At 41.9% G+C, this 19,117-nt stretch overlaps 1 protein-coding gene across 3 annotated transcripts; it reads right to left on the reverse strand.

Annotated features, from left to right (window-relative positions):
- Positions 1-351: 351 nt before the first annotated feature.
- Positions 352-19,114, reverse strand: slc12a6 (solute carrier family 12 member 6). Of its 3 annotated transcripts, none has more exons than XM_077500357.1 (27): positions 18,958-19,114; positions 15,647-16,721; positions 13,717-13,811; positions 13,523-13,648; positions 12,338-12,484; positions 12,209-12,263; positions 11,468-11,598; positions 11,144-11,385; positions 10,368-10,483; positions 10,090-10,293; positions 9,855-10,019; positions 9,475-9,573; positions 8,404-8,461; positions 8,158-8,332; positions 7,954-8,072; positions 7,785-7,883; positions 7,580-7,699; positions 6,494-6,598; positions 6,252-6,420; positions 5,932-6,127; positions 5,644-5,813; positions 4,533-4,664; positions 4,357-4,464; positions 4,247-4,270; positions 2,941-3,176; positions 1,422-1,555; positions 352-1,331 (listed from the first exon to the last, which is right to left on the reverse strand). In XM_077500357.1, exons 2-27 carry the CDS (start codon positions 15,867-15,869, stop codon positions 1,240-1,242), a joined length of 3,540 nt encoding a protein of 1,179 aa, XP_077356483.1. In that variant the 5' UTR covers positions 15,870-16,721; positions 18,958-19,114; the 3' UTR covers positions 352-1,239. The 3 variants fall into 3 exon arrangements, with proteins under 3 accessions (XP_077356483.1, XP_077356484.1, XP_077356485.1); XM_077500358.1 differs by lacking the exon at positions 18,958-19,114 and adding an exon at positions 17,708-17,929; XM_077500359.1 differs by lacking the exon at positions 4,247-4,270.
- Between the last annotated feature and the right edge of the window lie 3 nt (positions 19,115-19,117).

Below are 19,117 nucleotides of genomic sequence, written 5' to 3' on the forward strand. Positions count from 1 at the left end.
GGGTTCGCTCCTAATGTTCCACATTTTTAACTATGTCATATTATTTTCTTTATTAACGACTTGAAATTATGTCTTTTATATATTATTATTATTAAGTGTTCTTCTTTCGAACCATCGGCTTAGATTTGGAGGTGCTGATTTTATTTTCATCCCACCTGGTCCGATTTACAGCTCACGTTTGATGAAGCCACATCTGCAAAAAGCAGATACACTACTGAGGGCATCCTGAGTGTAGTAATAAAACTTCCCATAGTTTCAGCACAATCTCAAGTTAATTAAAATCTTTTTTTTAAATAAAAAAAAAAAAAAAAGTTACAGAATCATTCAAGTATATTTTACTGAAGGGCAACATTTGTTTTTTTCTAAATCACTTTATTCCCAAAATGTTCAAGCAAACAAGTTTTATGTCTCATTTAATAATTGTGTCATTAAAAAAAGATACATCTTGGAATCTGTCTTTATGTACAGACAATAAAATAATGTTTGAAAAACAAACAAAAAATCCCTGCACTGTAAAACATTGAAGAAAAAGTTAATGTACGGCTCATCGTCAGACAACAAGCGCTCATTCACACACAGACAGCAGATGAATAATTTTTGAGTAAATTAATAATTTCTAAAACACACATGCATACTGCTCATTTCCTCGTCGTGTCATTTCTAAGCCCCAGACAAGGGCCAACCGTGGAGACTATTTTTTCCTAATATTGAAGGTATTGCAGTTACACAGGAAAGTGTCATTTCGAGAGGTGCACGTGAAGATGCTGCACGTTATTGAGTTTGTGAAATTACATCACAGCAGAACTACGAGGGATCTCATCTGGTACCGGAGACAAACAAACAACATGTGCACCATCGATACAAACCAGTGAAGTTACCATTCTGGAAACAAAAGTGCAAAACTAGAAAAACAAAAAATGCCACGTTTGGAACAAACATATCTCGATAGTAAGAAAAAGCGAAAAATTCACCCCTGAGCCTCGTCAGAGTAACGACAGCCTCTGACGCTTGACATCTTACGACAACCATCAGCAGGAAAACACGCCACAAAAACACGGTGCTAATTTTTTTTCTTCTTGCAGCCTGACGCCAGTGGTATGGGGAAGGCGTGCGCGTGTTATGAACGGACAGTGAAGACGAGCAACAAGTGGGGGTTGGTTTGAGTGGTCCCGTGCATGAGATGACCTCCCCCTTCTCTCACTTTGTAGATTGGCAGATGCGTTCAAAGCGGATGGCTCATCACGAGTAGATGGTGATGACTTCACTTCCTCCACCTCGGACCAGCAGAACCCGCTCCAAACCCTCTGTTAGAACCTCCAGGAACTCCATGTCTGCTCAGTGAGTCAAGGATATGCAAATGCATTCGTGCTGATGACCAGAAAAAAACATTTTTTCATGTGCTGGATTAGGATTAAGGATACAGTTCTCATCTCCCTCCGGGTTCTTGGGCGGTCCGGGCATGTTGAGGAGGACTACTCGGGCGTCGTGGGATTTATTGACGATAACTTCGTTCAGTTTCACGGCCGTGTGCATCCTCCTCACGTTGGAATGGTCGCTGAAGGAAGAGCAATTGAAAAACTAGAAGATACAATTCCCGAAGAATGCTGTGAGGCAGAGTAACGTGTCAATTAGTGTTAATTTCATCAATGAAAACTAAACAAAAATAATTCTGTCAACACACATTTTTCACTGGACTAAAACTAGACTAGACTAAAACCCTCATTAATAAACAATAATGGGACTAAAATCAGTATGTATTTTTGTCGACTAATAAAGACGAGACGAAAATGTCCCTCGCTTAATAAAAGCGGAAGTAAAATCTGGACATTTTAGTTCATGAACAAAAATAAGGCGAAATTATATGATTTCGTCAAACCTTCTCTCTAATCTAATGCTAATATGTGACACTGTCATGTGACACACCCCCTTTAAAACCTGCAGCTAACGAGTGCAACATGCACACACACGGGACAGACAGGAGGTGGATTCACGGTGAAAGGTTAAAAAAAGAATAAAATTATAGCTTTAATGTAACATTAACTCATTTGCTCCCAAAAACATATAAATACGTTCTATTTTAAATGTTACCATGCTCCCAAAGACGTATTTATACTTTTTTTAAATTTTTATTTCTTATGCTAGGGCATACAGAAGGCTTTGATGCAGCCTCTGAACTGATGAGAATGGCCAGCAGGTGGCAGTAGAGTATAAGAGATCAACCAGGGCCATGTTTTCCTCACAGTTTTAAACAGACTTGTAAATAATGATGAAACTTAGCTATATTCTAATGCTAATAGCTGCCAAACGGAAACAGATATAAATAAACTCTTTCTTTTCCTGATGAAAGAAGAGACTCTAATCTTTCTTCAGGTAGTTCCATGTTTTTATACTAATAGAACATAATATTTTGTGGGCCTTGCAAAATCAGACAAAATAAAGTGAAGGGGGTTGCTTCTGTCAAAATGGCTGGGAGTGAATGAGTTAATCAAACAGCTCTAACATTCTAACAATAATGTTAATCCGACCGCTAACTGATGCTAGCTAACTTACTAGCTGACTTACTAGCTTGTAGCATGGCGCCATAGTAGCCACTTGTTGATAGACTGTAATTTTGTGTCAAGTTGTTGGTTTTTTTTTAATCAAAAAGATGAGAGAAAACTTTATATGAAATAATGTTGAACATTTACGATCTAAAACTATCTGATGACAAAAAATATACAGGGGTAAAATGATTGTCCTGACTAAAAGTAGACTAAAACATTGACAGTTTTTGTTGAGTGACAGACTATTACAATTTTGTTTTCTTGGACTAGAATAAAGACTAAAATGTCAGATTTATAGTCGACTAAAAATGGACTCAATAAAAACGGGATGAGGTTGATGAACTATGTCAAAAACTAATACATTAAAAATAAAATGAACACCAGTATCGATACTCACGGGCGAATGCTGAGCATGTCCCGGAAGCCTTCTGGCGTGGAGCATCCAGAGTGCGCGGCCCGGTACTGTGACGCCTTCTCTTTGGTCCAGGTCATTTGAACGCGGCGATGGCGCTCGGATGAGGCGCCGTCGCCGGCCGCCGCTCGGTCCCGCTCGCCGCCGTCTGTGTCGTCGTCCTCGTCCGAGCCGATGCTGGTTAATCGCAACATGGAGTTACGGTCTTTCACCAGTTGAGCCTGGACCGCGAGAAAACAAAATAAAGGCAAATTCATGTATTTGGCGAGTACGCTTGTTTTCGCCGGATTTCTTTTTGAACCCGTCGGCATTGGCTCTCGCGCGTCTACGTACAGCACCCACTGATTGGCTAGCATGACTACCTCATATTTACTGTAGTGAGAGCACTTAGGAGGGGGATTTTTGGATTCTATGGACAACATACTTATGAAGGACCAAAACTGCCAAAATTCAAAATAAATGACTAAAAATTCAAACAAAAACGGATATAATTTTTTTTTTTAAATTATATCCCAAAAATAAATATAAATGGAAATAAAAGGAACAAAAAATAAATATATATAGTGGTACATAAATAAATACATTTGTATTTAATTTTGGAATTATATTTTTTATATCAGTTTTTATTTTCACTTTTAGGCATTTATTTATTTAGTCATATTTATTTATTTTTAATTTGGGCAGTTTCGGTCCATACTGCCAAGTCGAAATGTTATGCAAATGAGGGGGCGGTCCTAAGCGTGTCTTGGGTTGGACTAGCAATATCTTGTCCGCTGTCGCCTCGACTTGTTGCCTAGCAACTCAAGTCGCAAGATATTGTAAGTCCGACCCAAGACACGCTGAGGACCAACCCCTCATTTGAAAAACGTTTCGACTTGGCAGTAAGGACCAAAACTGCCAAAATTAAAAATAAATAAATGACTAAATAAATAAATAAATGACTAAAAGTGAAAATAAATAAATAAACGGATATAAAAAATATAATTAAAAAATTAAGTACAAATTTATTTTTATATTATATAATTTTTGTGTTCTTTTTATTTCCATTTATATGTTTTTGACCTAATTTTTGAATTATATATATTTTTTTATATCTGTTTATATTTTCACTTTTCTTTCTTTCTTTCTTTCTTTCTTTATTTACTTAGTCATTTATTTATTTTGAATTTTTGCAGTTTTGGTCCTCCATACACATTAACGCATGGACCTTTACGTGGATATCAAGGCTATGGAATAAAAGCTCAAACAGTTTGCTCTATTTCTGTAGACTAGCTGATGGTTGGCTACTCACGTCGTCGAAACTCCAGCGCACCCGCTGAGGAAATCCAGCGGCGAGAAGGAAGCCAACATTTCAATTGGAACATTTAATTAGCCGCGCGGGTAGTTTGAGATATTCCTTACCTCTCGCTCGCGGTCGGATTTGGAGAGACGCATCTGGCGGAGCATCTGGGACCTCTGCTCCATCATCAGGGTCCTCTCGTAAGTGTACGCACTGATGTCGCTGTCGTGCTGAGTGGGTAAAAAGAAGGCGTTACTCACCGCTCGCTCTCGGACCACCAAGAGCAGCGGAGGCCTACCATCTCGACAACTTCCACTTCGGCCTCGATGCGTAGGTGATAGAGGAAGGTCGCCAGGTCCTTCTTCATCTGGATGGAATTATCCTCCATCTGTGCCACGGTGAAGATGCGCATCCCGCACTTGCGCCACACCTGGAGGGGAACAAGTCAAGGTTGTTCCAGTTCAAAGACTAACATTGAAAAATCATTTTTGGGGGGAATAAATGGAAAATATATATTTCAGTGTATCAATGCAATTAAAATGGGTGACCTTCCCTCTCTCCCACTGTCTGTATGATGCTACTCCCAGGTGGCCAGGCAGCACACACCAGAAGGAGCAACACAGGACCGAAATGAAGCAAAAAAAATTTTGGTTCTTTACATTTAATTTATTCCAGCAAATAAAACTGGTTTTAATCCTTAAAATTAATTCATTAAAATCAAAATTAAAAAACAGAAAATTGTTTAAAAAAACATTACAAAAATACGCTTGAACGGATTAATGGCAGTTTCATTCATTTCAATGGGGACAGGTAATTTGAGACATGATTTCTGAATTCCAAGTGAGGTCAATTCAACTCAAATCTCAAAGCACCACTGTACTTTTCAAGTTAAAAATCTAAAAATCCAGTAGCCTCTCTGCACTATCTATGATTTGCTGGCATTTTACGACACAATACTTATTATGGACTTTTTACTTCCAATCCAATATAATCCACTTTATTTCTATAACACATTTTATAAACAAGCGTTTCCAAAGTGCTTCACACTGAGATCCGCACACTATCATATACATAAAACCAACTATAAAAAAATAAAAAAACATTCAATAAAATAGTAAATTACAATAAAATTAAATACATACATAAAAATAAATAAATAAATAAATAAAAAGATCCCGAGGACCACACAATTCATGCTAAACTAAAAGCCAATGAATAAAAGTGGGCCTTAAGATGAAAAAAAAACAAAAAAAAAAACACACTAGCAAACAAACTCTTAACCAATTAAAACTCACTGAATTTGGAAAACGAAAATAAATTCAAAACAAAAACTAATAACGAATCTACAACTATTTTCACCTGAGCCAGCGTGAGGCATCTAATCTGGAAAAAAAAAAACTGTATGGGACCTTGTGCTGGCGCAGCAAGAAGGGCAGCAGCATCAGCATCCCGCCGTCGTGCACGATCCACCACACGTCCACGTAGCCGTCTGCACACGGCTCGCTGTTGCTGGGAAACAGCGAGATGTTTTTGGGCACCAGCAGAGCCAGGTGAGCGGCTGTGGTGATGCGCACCGTGTCTGGAAAGAGGACAGGGGGCGCCGTTCGACACAATGGCGGCATGTGACCAACTTCAAATACTTTGTTGTCATGCATCTGTACTTTTTTTTTTTTACATGCTGTATACTCGGGACTTACGGATGAAGGTCTTCCACGACTGCGGATCCTCGCTCTGCCTCCATGCGTGAGGCCATCCCATCACCACGGTGTTGGGTTTCATCCCCCCCAAGCCGCTGGACTGGATCATGTGACTGATGCCTTCGCGCGCCTTCTGCGCGACGATGCACTGGCAGAAACCCTTCACTCGCTCCTTGTCCATCAGAAGCTTCAGGGTCTGACATGCACAAGCATGATTTCATGTTACCGAAGGAGCAATTCAGTATGTAACGAGAAGGCAGAAAAGCTGCTGCGTGACTGAAACGTCAAAAAATAAGAAAAACTGGATGATGTGAACTCACTTGTTCGGCCGCCAGCGCCTCTCCGTAGCTGTGCAGGAAGTTGCCGGGAACCACGGTGCCCACGATGGTCAGGCCTTTCCCCGCTTTCAGCTGGCTGGCAAAGGTCAGCAGGCGAGGAGACTTGACGTGCGCGTCTTCATCCAGTTTGAGTAAAACCAGCAGTTGCGGCCTGCGGGAGGGAGCAAGGTCTTAAAAACAGAGGCTGGACTCATCATTGTTGTCATTGTTCAAGACCTCCGTACCTCCAGTTCTTGGTGTGCGGCGGGCCTTCTTCCAACCTCAAGAGGGCGTAACGGGCGGCACTAAGGGAAAGCCCGCGGATTCCATCTCCCCACTCTTTCTCAGCTCTGAATCACACATAATCCACAATATATCCACTCAATGGCCAGTTGATTTAGGGGCACTTGCGCAAGCTGCACTATACAGTGGTACCAAGAAAAACTGCGTTGTGGAGTAACTCCCTCGCTATTGCAGATTCATGGTGCTGCTATTTTTTTTGGACAGTTCATAACTGTTGTTCGAAATCTTATCTATTTAGGGTGTAATACTATTATTCACCACTAGATGGTAGCACACAGTTACAGGTAACAGAGGGTGTAAATTTGAAAGAACAAAAACCCGACGAAGTCAGCGCAGTCTAGTTTTTGTTGAAAATTAAATGAAAATTAATGAAATTAAATGAAAAAAAAACAAATAATGAATGAAAAAAGCATTCATAATTAACTAAAAATCATACCAAAATGAAAAAATAACATAATAAATGAAAAAATATATATACTATTACTATAATAGGTCAATTTAAAAAAAAAAAAAACTTTTAATGGAAAAAATGAATGTAAATGAAAAAAGAACATATATGATGAATGAAAAAACATTTATAATAAAGTAAAAATCCTACCAAAACGAAAAAAATACATAATAAATGAAAAAATATATATAATTAACAGGATTTTTTTTTTTTTTTTTTTTAATTAACGTGGATTGCCATTATCACGGGTAGTTTTTGGAACCTAACACCCACGATAAATGAGGGAGAACTGTTCGGATTTAATTTATTATGGAGGATTATTGTAGTGTAAAATTGAAGTAAACGTGACAGAATCTGAAAATGAGCATGTTGGTGAGCCTTTAAGGGGGCGTGGCCTAATGAACATTGCCCATTACCATGTTTAGTTTAGTGTTAATGGGAATACTCCCTGTGAGTATTTTTGTCTGAAAGTGCATCGGCAAGGCATATCCAAAAGAACTCTTAAGTTGGGGTACATCAAGGTACCACTGTAAAATGCAGGTAACGCTGGACAGCACATGCCATCACCATGGCAACATACCCGTGGTACTCGATGTACTTGTAGATCATGCCTGCAATCACTATGGCAACGATCGCATAGTACCAGGAAGAGATGAACATTAGCGCCAGGCAGATGGTCATCCCCAAAAATGACAAGGTCCTTGACACACACACACACAAGCACCAACACCGTGAGTGTGCGCGAGACAGCGTACAAATTGCGCCGAAATGGGCGGCGGATGCACCAGTGGTAGTAGGAGAAGCGCGGCCTCCAGTTGGGCGTCCTCAGGAGTGTCTGCAGGGCGCAGGCCAGGTTGACAAACAGGTAGCACATCAAGAAGAACCTGGACAGAGAAGATGATTGACAGCCCCGGCGACCAATAACGTCAGGCGAGAGACGTTCGCGAGTCTCACATGGTCAGGATGGGAGCCACCAGGTCCAGAGACGCGATGAGGATGCCCAGCTCAGCAATGAGCGCCGTCAGCAGCAGTGCCCAGGTGGGCTCACCGTTGGCTTTGCCGTGCCCGAACACCTGACGCACACCAGCAAACGCGCGTCAGCACGCTGCCTTATTTACGCGACATCATTCTGATACGTCCGATAGCGTCAGCTCCAACCCGAAGGAAGGGGATAATGTTGTCCTTGGCGATGGCCTGCAGAAGTCTTGGCGCCCCCGTCAGCGACTGGAGGCCGGCGCCACACGTGGAGAAGAAGGAGCCCACCACAATGACCCAGGGGGTGGGCCAGGCTAACGTGCCCACCACCAAATTCCCTTTGACTGAGTCTCCAAACCTGCGGGAAGCGACAAAACTCAAATAGAACATCTCTCTTACGCACGGAAACACGTAACGAGTGGAACCGACTTGTCTCTGAGGACCACGCCGTCGACGCAGGCGCCGAATAAAACGATGCTGCTTAGGTCTGGTGGAGGGAACTCAGGAAAACATCACATACTAGTTGACCTTTGCTCCTGCTAGTTTCATGCTAACGCTAAAGCACATCTATGATACTTGACTCATTTAGCCATTTTCAGCAGTAAGAAGTAAATATTCTGTCCTGGTTCTGTTTGCGAACATCACATGACCAAACAAAGAGAACAGGGTGAGCCGTGATTGGTCGTTAATTGTACATGAAAAATAATTTAGCTATCTAACTAACTTTTTATTCCTGAACATGGCTAAATAGGTAGGGGAAGTCAACCCATTTTTTTTGGTTCTATACAGCCCCGCTGGTCTAAATGCAGTATTCTGGTTAATATTGCGTGAGTGGAATATAACTGAACTCATTTGCCCCCAAAAACGTATAAATATGTTCTATTTTAAATGTATTAAAGGATACTTTACTTCTTTAGACATTTTTGGCAGTTAATATTTTGCCTGTAATAAATTTGATATTTTCATTATTTTTCATGTACAATTAGTACCTTTAAAAACACATTTTTAAACTGAAAATTACATCACAAGGGCTGAGGTAACCAATCACAGCTCAGCTTGTGAATGTCACATGACCAAACCGAGAAAACAGGTGAGCTGTGAATGGCTAACTGAGCCCTTGTGATGTCATTTTCAGTTGACAGCAAGTTGCAAATTGTGTTTTTAAAGGTACTAATTCTACGTGAAAAATAATCAAAGTAAAAAATTAATTATAGACAAAATATTAACTTTTTATTGCTATAATGGGCTAAATAAGTGACGTATTCCTTTAAGTGTCCTCAAAGAGGTATTTATGGTTTTCTATTTTTTTATGCTAGATCATACAGAAGGGTTTGATGCAGCCTCTCAAAAAACAAACAAAACGTATAAATACGTCTTTGGGAGCAAATTAATAAATGCCATTTCTATTCATCAACTGATGAATTTTGTGCCCAAAACTTGGTCACAGAATGAATTACTCATAGCTCAATGCACCACTGTATTCCTATCTTGGAAGGATACAGACAAAGGAGGTGGTGAGGATGGCCAGGATGGTCCCGATGGGGATGGAACGCTGGGCGTCTTTCAGGTCCCCTGACCGATTGGAACCGGCCATGATTCCTGAGGAAGACAAGGTAACCTCTCAAAATAAATAGGAAAACTCAAAATTCAAATTCAGGAAAATCATCCTTTAACTCATTCACTGCCATTGACGGAAAAAGACGTCAAATGATGCATTTTTGGGCTGGCAGTTAATGTGTTAATGCTTTCGTAGGGGTAGGCCAGTACTGATGCCAAGTAATGTAATGGGCCGACACAAGCCTTATTTCAATGGGGAAAAAAAGTAATATTGAACATCCCTAATATTTGGACTCTACATTACATGTGAAAAAATTGTTTACCGGTGACGGAGGGGAAGAAGATTCCCACCAGGAGGGTGAAGGAGGTGGTGATGTCAGCAAAGACGTACGGCTGCTGTGTGGACGGTGAGCGCGCTCCATCAGAGGAGCTCATGGACCCTTTTTCCACCACGTCTCCTTTGCTGAGGTACGAGCTCCACAGGTTCTCTGCGACACAAAGGAGGAACGTCACGCCTTGTCACGGGTAAACTGTTGCCAATGTGTGTGTGTGTGCTACCGGTGATGATGCCGCTGGCCAGACCGGGGATGCCTTCGATGCGGGAGAAGTTGTTGGCGGCGAAGTAGTCGTCACAGGAGGCGTTGACCTCGGCGCTCTGGCAGAAGCGGCTCCACAAGTACGTGGTCTTCTCCACCGGAAGGAGGTTCGGACCGGGACTGAGGACGAACTCCGGTGTCGGGAGCGCCGTGGTGTTGGCGTCCGCTGGGAAGGAGTGCAACCATTTATCAACTTTGCACTCTTCCTGAGCCGCTGTGCACGGGCAGATCAAAACGCACCTACGCCAAGCGTCTCGTTAGTGACCTCCCTCTCGGCCGCGAGTAGGACGGTTTTAGCGCACTGGTTGTCGACGAGGTCGTGGCCGTTGATGGTTCGGTTTCCGAGCATACATACCCTGCAAAGATGAAGTGCCATTTTGGTGGTAAAGGGGTGGGAAATTCACAGTGACTTTTTCATATGGATTTTGGAAATATTTAAACTTAAAGTTAAGTTAAACTGTAAGTTAAGAGTTCAACTTAAAGTTAAGGTTTGGTTAAGTTTACTTTGAAGTTAGGGGTAGGTTAAGTTAAACTTTAAGTTAAGAGTTCAACTTAAAAGTTAAGGTGTGGTTAACTTTTAAGTTAGAGGTAGATTAAGTTAAACTTAAATTAAGGTTAAGTTAAACATAAAGTTAAAGGTTAAGTTAAACATAAAGATAAGTTAAACTTTAAGTTAAGAGTTCAACTTAAAGTTAAGGTTTGGTTAAGTTAAACATAAAGATAAGTTAAACTTTAAGTTAAGAGTTCAACTTAAAGTTAAGGTTTGGTTAAGTTAAACTTTAAGTTAAGAGTTAAAGTTAAAGTTAAGGTTTGGTTAACTTTAAGTTAGGGGTAGGTTAAGTTAAAATTAAAGTTAAGTTAAACTTAAAGTTAAGTGTTATACCTAAAAGTTAATTGAAGCTCAATTTAAATGTTAACTTAAGCTAAACTTATCAAGTTTAGCCCCAACCCTAAATTTTAAGTGAAATTAAATGCATTAAGATAATCTTAAATTATGTGAACTTGGGCGCACGTACGTGAAATTGGGCGGCTTGAAAGCGGACACCAGCGCGCCCACGTAGATGGAGACGATGGAGACGATGACGCAGGCCAGGAAGACGGAGGCCAGCTTGTTGACGTACTTGACGCCCACAAAGACCAGCAAGGACATGAGGAGGAGGCAGACGGAGCCGTAGACGCGCATGTTGTTCAACATGGCCGCACCCTCGCCCTCCAGCCCCTTGGCAGTAAAGATGGCCGCCTCAGGCGCGATGTACATCTGGAGGAGGAGAAAAGGGAGCGTGTGGCCTGCGACCGACGACTCAAAACAATGTTGCGAGCGGCAAAGATGAACAACCCACCAGCAGGATCTCGATAGCGCCGAGGATGTACATGGCTCCGGCGAAGGTGGTACCCAGGTAGAAGCACAGACCTACCGCCCCCCCAAACTCGGGGCCTAGAGAGCGGCTGATCATGAAGTAGGAACCTCCAGCTGCAGGGGGATAAGTAAGGTTGAAGAATTAACATACAGTTGCTGTCGAAAAGTCAGACTAAAACTGAATTAACAAAAACCAAAGCAACATTTCCCACAGGGAATAATATGAATCCAGTTGATCTGTCCCAGACACCCATAAATATTTATAGGAAACAGCTTTACGTAGATATGAAATGCTAATAAAATAGATAAATGAACTTTAGACATCGCTTTTATCATTACTGAAGACTTTTAATGCCACATGAAAGATAAAATTCACACCTTCAAATTAAAATCAACCCAATATAATATCAGTTTTGACACACTTTCTTTGGTTACTTGGTGGATTATTTAGCAGTCACACTCAAAATATTTTGTGCTTGTCATTGAATGCAACTACTAAATAAGCTACGGCAAAGAAAGCGTGGTGAAACTGTTTTTCCAAAAGTGCCTTTATTTTGAAGGTCTAACTTTGGACAGAATGTTACATTGATGTTGTCTTGACATGCTAATGAACATTGATGTTTTTTGGAGCGGCTGTAATGAAAACTAGGACAAAAAAACTTTATAGGGAAGGATCAATTGCTCAGTACACGTGATACATATTTGAGGGGTGGGGATGGAATACCTGGAACCACACCATTGGTGGCAATGGCGCTCATGGATATGGCAGTCAGCATCGTCTGGGGAGGGCAAAAAGATTTCGGGCGGGTGAGACGGCTGCCCTGGCCACTCTATGACGCTCTGCCGCACTCACACAGCAGCAGCAGACCAGGACGATGCAGAGGCCCTGCAACACGCCGGCGGTCCCCACCACCCAGGTCAAACGCAGGAACAAAATGACGCCAAAGATGTTCTGCAGACACGGCAGGTAGACGCCCATGAAGGTCCCCATGCGCGGTGACTGTGGAGGGCCAGAACACACCAAGTAAGCTCCCACAATGCAATTCTGCAAACTCTTTTAGAAGATAACAGTTTTATCTCCTGCTGGTGGCTCCTTATCAGCAAGATGTCAGTGGAGTTCAGACTGACATCACTTACTAACATAAAAGAATAAATGTCAACCTGGATTCCGGTGTACTAGGCCAGACAGTTATCCAGTAACTGCGTCGTTAAAAAGTAAGGTGATGTCAGCGCATCCGCCATATTGGGTGTGGCAATTGTATTCAACATCAAATCCGCAAATAATTAGCAAGATTGAGTTAGAATTAGGGATGTAACAATATAGTGATATTGCAATATTAAAACTGCCAGAATATCGTCATTGGCAGGTCACGATATTAAAAGCAACACATCAGGTTGATTTCCATTTGTGCAGTTTTAGCACCCTCTGTTGGCTAGTTTTTTAGTGCAGTTTAATTTTCACAAGGCATGTTTTGGCCCTTATATATGTTTCAAATACACGCTAAACATAATATGCTTGTGAATTGAGTCAATTTGTGGAAGAACTCGATGTGTGCGTGCATTAGAATGTAAATGTCTCAATATTAAGTGCTTATTAGAGATTGTAAGCTGTTTATTTGAATTTCTGGTATGTACAAAAGCACACAATATTGTGTCTGTTTTTTTAGTATGAGCTCTTTTTTATTTTTTTACAATATTGTGTCTTTTTTGTGTCTTTCGTGATAATTATCGTAACCTTCATATCGTGCTATCATCGTATCGTGATGTTTGGCTATCGTTACAACCCTAGCTAGAATGGGATAATATAATAAAAGGTAATAGTTCCTTATTAATCCAATGAGTTCTGACTTGATACATCTCCAGGGAGAAACTGAACGAGGCGTCTTTACAAATAGCTTCACTTTGCCTCATCCAATATGGCTGCGGCGTCAACGTACTCATGACGGCGTTGCCTCTACTGTTTGTGTATGTACTGTCAGCGGAGCAGATTATTATTTTTTTTTTGGTCTCCATTCTCTGAATATTTGTCAACAAGTACCTTGGCCTTCTTCTTCTCACTGTTGCTCTCGGCCTCCTCGTGCTCTTTGGCGCCCTGCATCAGGTTGGTGTAGTTTGCCAGCCGACTGAGCAGAGACGACACTTTGGGCCGAGTGTCCATCTCCTCCTGTGAGGAGCGGGAAGACAACGCCGTTCGAGATTGGAGGAACCGGACCGCACGCTATTTGCACGAACCTCAAACAAGGCCAAGTTCCTGTCGTAGAAGTCGTCGTCATCCACGCCGTGGCTGTTGTTGATGTACACGCTGGAGAGTTTGGAATTTCCATCCCCTGCCAAGATAGAACACAGCAGACGTGAACGCCGTTTTGCTCGTGACGGCCTTCAGCAGTTGTCGGCCACGTTCACCTTCTTTGCTACTATCACCCTGGCACGTAAGTGTGAAAGTAAACACAATGCTGGTTAATATTCAGCCGCTGCTACATGGTTCAACGCACACGTGAAATCAACAACCAGTCCTGGATTTCTGTTCTTCACCCTGTTTTTTTCTGTGATTACAATAAAAACAAGTTATGTCACTCATTTGACTGCCTCCCCTGTCTAATGAGAATCCTCTGAAGGTATAACTGGGGGAGAGGATGGACTTGCAAAAATAAAAGCATCAAATGACAGCTGAGGTCAGCACACCTGCGTGGGATTTATTTTGCATCACTGCAGTCGCGCTACGCTACGCTACTCGGAGGATTTTGTTCCCAAATGAGCAACGCAAAGGGGGACGCTTGAAACTCAGTGGGATTAAGCGGCTCAATTCCTACTTAAGGAAGATTATAATTTACGAACCGTGTGCGGCGGCCTTGTTACTATGGACACGCACAAGTTGTTCTTTCAAGTACGGAAGTGAAAGTGTCAGCTGACTGTCTCACAAGCAGACTTTTGTTGACTCTTGGCTCAAACGCTGAGTCAGGGAAACAAAGGGAGATCTTGAGGCCAGCTGTTTGCAAAACTCTCTTTGCCAACAAGGCAATTTATGACCACTGTACTTTAAAAGTTAACTGTTCCTGAAGGAAGTCATTTCTGAACTTGAATATAGAATTGTATGCAGGGTTTTTCCTGTATACAAAGTTCAGAGGCCTCCAGCCTGAGCCACTGATATCGCTCAACACCAGCTGTGTTGATTGAGCTGGGCGGGAACACACTTTAACTGCAGTTGCAGAGTTGCGCCACAGTATGGAGGCGCTATATCAACAGCAGTGCACCGGAAAGACCTGAACCAACAACCGAAGAAGAAACAGCTTTTTTTTTTTTTTTCAACTTTAATGTGCCGAAGAGGGAAAAAGACACACCCATTTTCTGGTTGTGAGGCAAAAGTGGCGCCTTTCATAAAAACACAGTATATACAACTCTGAACTATATTTTCAATTTAATATGTACTAGTAGATGAATTTTTAATGATTGTCGTTAAAAAAAGGCCAAAATTAATGGAACCTTTGTATTCATATAATTTCTAGTCCCTGATTGTAAAATGGCTGCATGAGGCCGACCCATAATGGTATCTGTCACCGCCGCGAGTACCCATACTAGAGGTGCACCGATCACAATTTTCCTGCCGATCTCGATTTTTGTCGATCCCGATTTTTTTTCATAATAAGCAGCCACCTTCAATGTTCCAATTTGTTTGATTGAAAAACATTGAACAATATCTGTGAAATAATGCAAACAGTTTGTTTTAACTGCTCATCAAGTATTTCTCTCAAATAAAAAAAATAAATAAAAGCCTATTAATCATCTCAGTAGAAGACACCTAAGGAGAGAGATGAGATCCGTGAAAAAGATCGGTTCATTTTCAAAAGATCGGCCGACCACCGATACGCCAACATTAAGGAAATCAGGGCCGATAAATCGGCCGGCCGATCGATCGGTACACCCCTAATCCATACCTTAAAATAAGATTGGTATTGGCACCAATATCGATACCTGGTATCGGTAGTCACCCATCACAGTCAGGGTGATACCGCCTCTGCCTCAATTTGAGCCAGGAAAAAATCCTGGAATGATTTGGTGTTAGCTAATAAATCCTGACCAAGCAACTGACACATCTCCTAAAATACAGATTAAATTCCAGATTAGAAAACCAGTTCACACTTGGGGACGATTCTTTTCTCCTCACCTTGCTCCATGTTACTGTGGTCCGGCGTTTCCGTCCCGCCTCCTCCCGCCGGCGCCGCGCCTCCTCCCGACGTGTCGCTGGGCGGCTCGCTTCGGCTGACGCTTTCCCGGGAGCCGAAGCGCACATGGGTGCCGGAGCGGGAGCTGATATCGGGTGACGTGTCTGACAGACCGGGATGGTCCTCCGCCTTGGTGGGGGTCACGGTGAACCGCACGGACGTCATGGCGAAGCCCTCGGGGTGGGGGAGGAAGGAGTGAGGGTGGGGTACGGGAAGGCCGGGGCGAGGGAAGGGAGGGCGGCTGGTCGGCTCACAGGTTAGCGAGCGCGGCTGAACCCAACTGAGCTTAGCTGACGCTTGCAGGTGAGGTAACGACGGCTGAGGTAATTAGTTCTTTTCCAGTCGCCATTCTCCATGGAGGCGACGTGATTGGCCACCACCGAGCATAAGTGAGGAACAGGCACTTTCCTTTAGGGATGTCACTATCTAATATTTGGAAAATCAATTATTACATTGATTAATCGGAGTAAAATGTTTTACAAAATCCCTGATTACTGTTTATTAACCAGTTATTGTTGTTAGAGGGGGAGTGATGTATTCAGCAACCTTTTTGAAACTGAGAGCTACTGCTTGGTTACTGATTCATGCAAAGGAATGCTTACTAGTTTGATATACACTTCAGAGGTTGCTTCAGATTCAGCTGCATGTCAAATACAGGTTATTCATATGACAGTTGCAAACAACTGGCTACTTTTTTCTCATAAATGAATGGTTTGGTCCTTATCAAGTCAGAAAATAGGGAAAATTGATGATCACTGTTTTCCTAAGTAAGAGCAGATCTCTTAATTTGATTCAACACAAACGATAATCTGTCTGCTTTCATGGATGACTATACAACTCAGAGAATATTTACTGTTGAGAGGCTGAAATTGTAATTATATGGACTATTTTGAGTAAAATAATGGCTCTAAATGATTATTTTAATAAAATAGGATCTTATTAATTTGCTAATCAATTAATCGATTGAATGTGACATGTCTACTTTTGGTGTGGGCATATCTTTCTGGCATCACTTTTCTGCTAGGGCAGGCCAAGGTTTAGGGTCAAGGATTGGAGGGATTGGAGCAGGACAAACAAGAAGAGGGGGAAGACAGGTAGCAAAGATGAAAAAACTTAACAGCAGATATACACGCTAAGCCAATAAAAATAATTTTAAAGGGATACTTCACTTATTTAACCCATTATAGCAATAAAAAGTTCAGATTTTGTCTTTAATTAATTTGATACTTTCATTATTTTTTTACGTGCAATTAGTACCTTAAAACATATTTTGCAACTTGCTGTCGACTGAAAATGACATCACAAGCTCGCCTGTTTTCTAGGTTTGGTCATGTGACATTCACAAGCTGAGCTGTGATTGGTTACCTGAGCCCTTGTGATGTCATTTTCAGTCGACAGCAAGTTGCAAAATGTGTTTGTAAAGGTACTAACTGTACATGAAAAATAATGAAAATATCAAATGTATTATAGGCAAAATATGAATGCTTGACTGCCAAAAATGGCTAAATAAGTAAAGTAGCCCTTTAACAATTGATTAAAATGTAAATAAAATAAAACATAAAAAAATTGCAAAATTAAAAACATTTTTGTGCATAAACTACAAACCTAATGGCGTATAAATCTGACGCTACAGAGAAGAGCGGTGAACAGTCTTGCCAAATTTGCGATAATTTTTTTTAAATGTCAGGCAGCAACAACGAGGCACTCTAAAGCGGCCATGCTCGCTAGCAGAATATTCAAAGCGAAGATTCATTTTCAGGGTGTAGGCCACACTGTCTGGCTGACTTCACGTCACAATAAACCACTGATGCGAATGAAAAGCACTTATCCGCGAGTGAGTCTACAAATTTCTCTGTCTTTGCACATGTTGACAAGAATTATCAACAAACATGTTCTTATAGGCTACAATATGACACCAAAACTGAATTCACTTTATTGGATCTTGAATGAATGATCCTATGTATGACATATCTCAAAATGATCAACCACATCTAATGACTCACCAAGGTATCGACAGAAACCAGGTCAAAGAATAATTGGGGTCTAGTTCAAGATGGACAAAATAAGCGGCTTCAACCGGTTGTACCAGTCACTGCTGGCTTGAGGAATGAGGAGGCTTGTTTCACAACGCGGCATTCCCAAACGGAAACGGCAGCCGACGGGATGGAAGCCTTTTACTCGTCGGTCACTTTTCTTTGTCTTGTTTTGGGAAAGAAAACAGCTGTGGGAAGGAAGGGGGGAGGCGGGGGGGGGGGGGGGGGGGGGGTGTCTGCTGACAAACACCTTGCTTAGCATTTTACCCTGAGGAACAAAAACCTGCTGCAGACGCATTAATTTTGACTGCTCCTAATGCTAACACAGTGCTTACAAAAATTAAACTCCCCCCCCCCCCCCTCTCAGTAAATACAAGAACATGACGTCACAATTCCGCTTCCTTTCAACTTAGCAACACTTTCAATGGCGCGTGCTCATTTTGCGGCATAACCGTCTTTAGGTTTGCGTGTACATTGTCAAATTTCATGGTACCTATTTTCAATGTAGCCTTAATTGAACTGTCAAACGTAAAAGTGAATGAAATGAAATGATCAGGATGTGCGATCACCTGTGTGAGACACTACTGTACGTACAGTATTATCCTATGTGCGTGCGGTTGCATTGGTGGTGGCGGTAAATGGAATTTTCAGCCAAAGGTAAAATACTAATGTTGGTGTAATAAATTACACATTGACAAGCATCTTAATGAATGTGTCCTTATAGTCTAATAATTAATTTAATGAGTAACGCGAACCAAGCCACTTGAAACGCTGATTTTAATAAACCTGATTTGAAGTGGAGTTAGAAACCGCAAATACGGCACTAAATCAAAAAAAAAAAAAAAAGAAAAAAAAAGAAAAAAAGGTGAGAAATAGAAGTGTTGCTCGAAAATGTCGCAACAGCTACCCGTGCGTCTTTGTGGCGACGGGAAGGATTGCGGTGTTTTAAGGGAGATGCGGACATTTCAAACCGGCTCCAACCAGCTTTGAGCAACCAGAGATACACATTCAACATGTTTTGCGTCTTTCGTTCCGCAGTTTGGCGTTTTTCGCCGGCAATAAGCGTCAAATATCGCTGAGGAAATAGCGCAGGGACGCCGGTTGGCTGGATTGGCAGGTTCCAGTCAGCAGCATGCTAAACGTTAGCAGCCGACTAGCCCATGCCGCGGAACTGTCAACCACCGCGACAACATAGCAAAAGTGGCGTGTGACGCACGTACCTGATTCGGGTGATGTCGACACTGTGCGTTCACCGAGGTGTTCCTCATTCAGACATCTGTGGACGCTTGAGGCTCCTCTCGGTAGTTTTCTCGGCTCCTTATTGTCCAACGAGAAGCGAAGCTGTACAGTATGTCCCTTCCCGCTCGCCGTCCACACCGC

This window comes from Festucalex cinctus, chromosome 16 (genome assembly GCF_051991245.1).
Source record: "Festucalex cinctus isolate MCC-2025b chromosome 16, RoL_Fcin_1.0, whole genome shotgun sequence".
Classification (NCBI taxonomy): Eukaryota; Metazoa; Chordata; class Actinopteri; order Syngnathiformes; family Syngnathidae; genus Festucalex; species Festucalex cinctus.

Coding starts and splice junctions, on each gene's coding strand:
- slc12a6 (XM_077500357.1), bottom strand. CDS start 15,869: ATGACGTCCGTGCGGTTCACCGTGACCCCCACCAAGGCGGAGGACCAT. Junction 5,814..5,931: donor GTCGTGGAAGACCTTCATCC/GTAAGTCCCGAG, acceptor TCCTCTTTCCAG/ACACGGTGCGCATCACCACA. Junction 3,177..4,246: donor TGCGCTGGAGTTTCGACGAC/GTGAGTAGCCAA, acceptor CTCGCGGTCCAG/GCTCAACTGGTGAAAGACCG.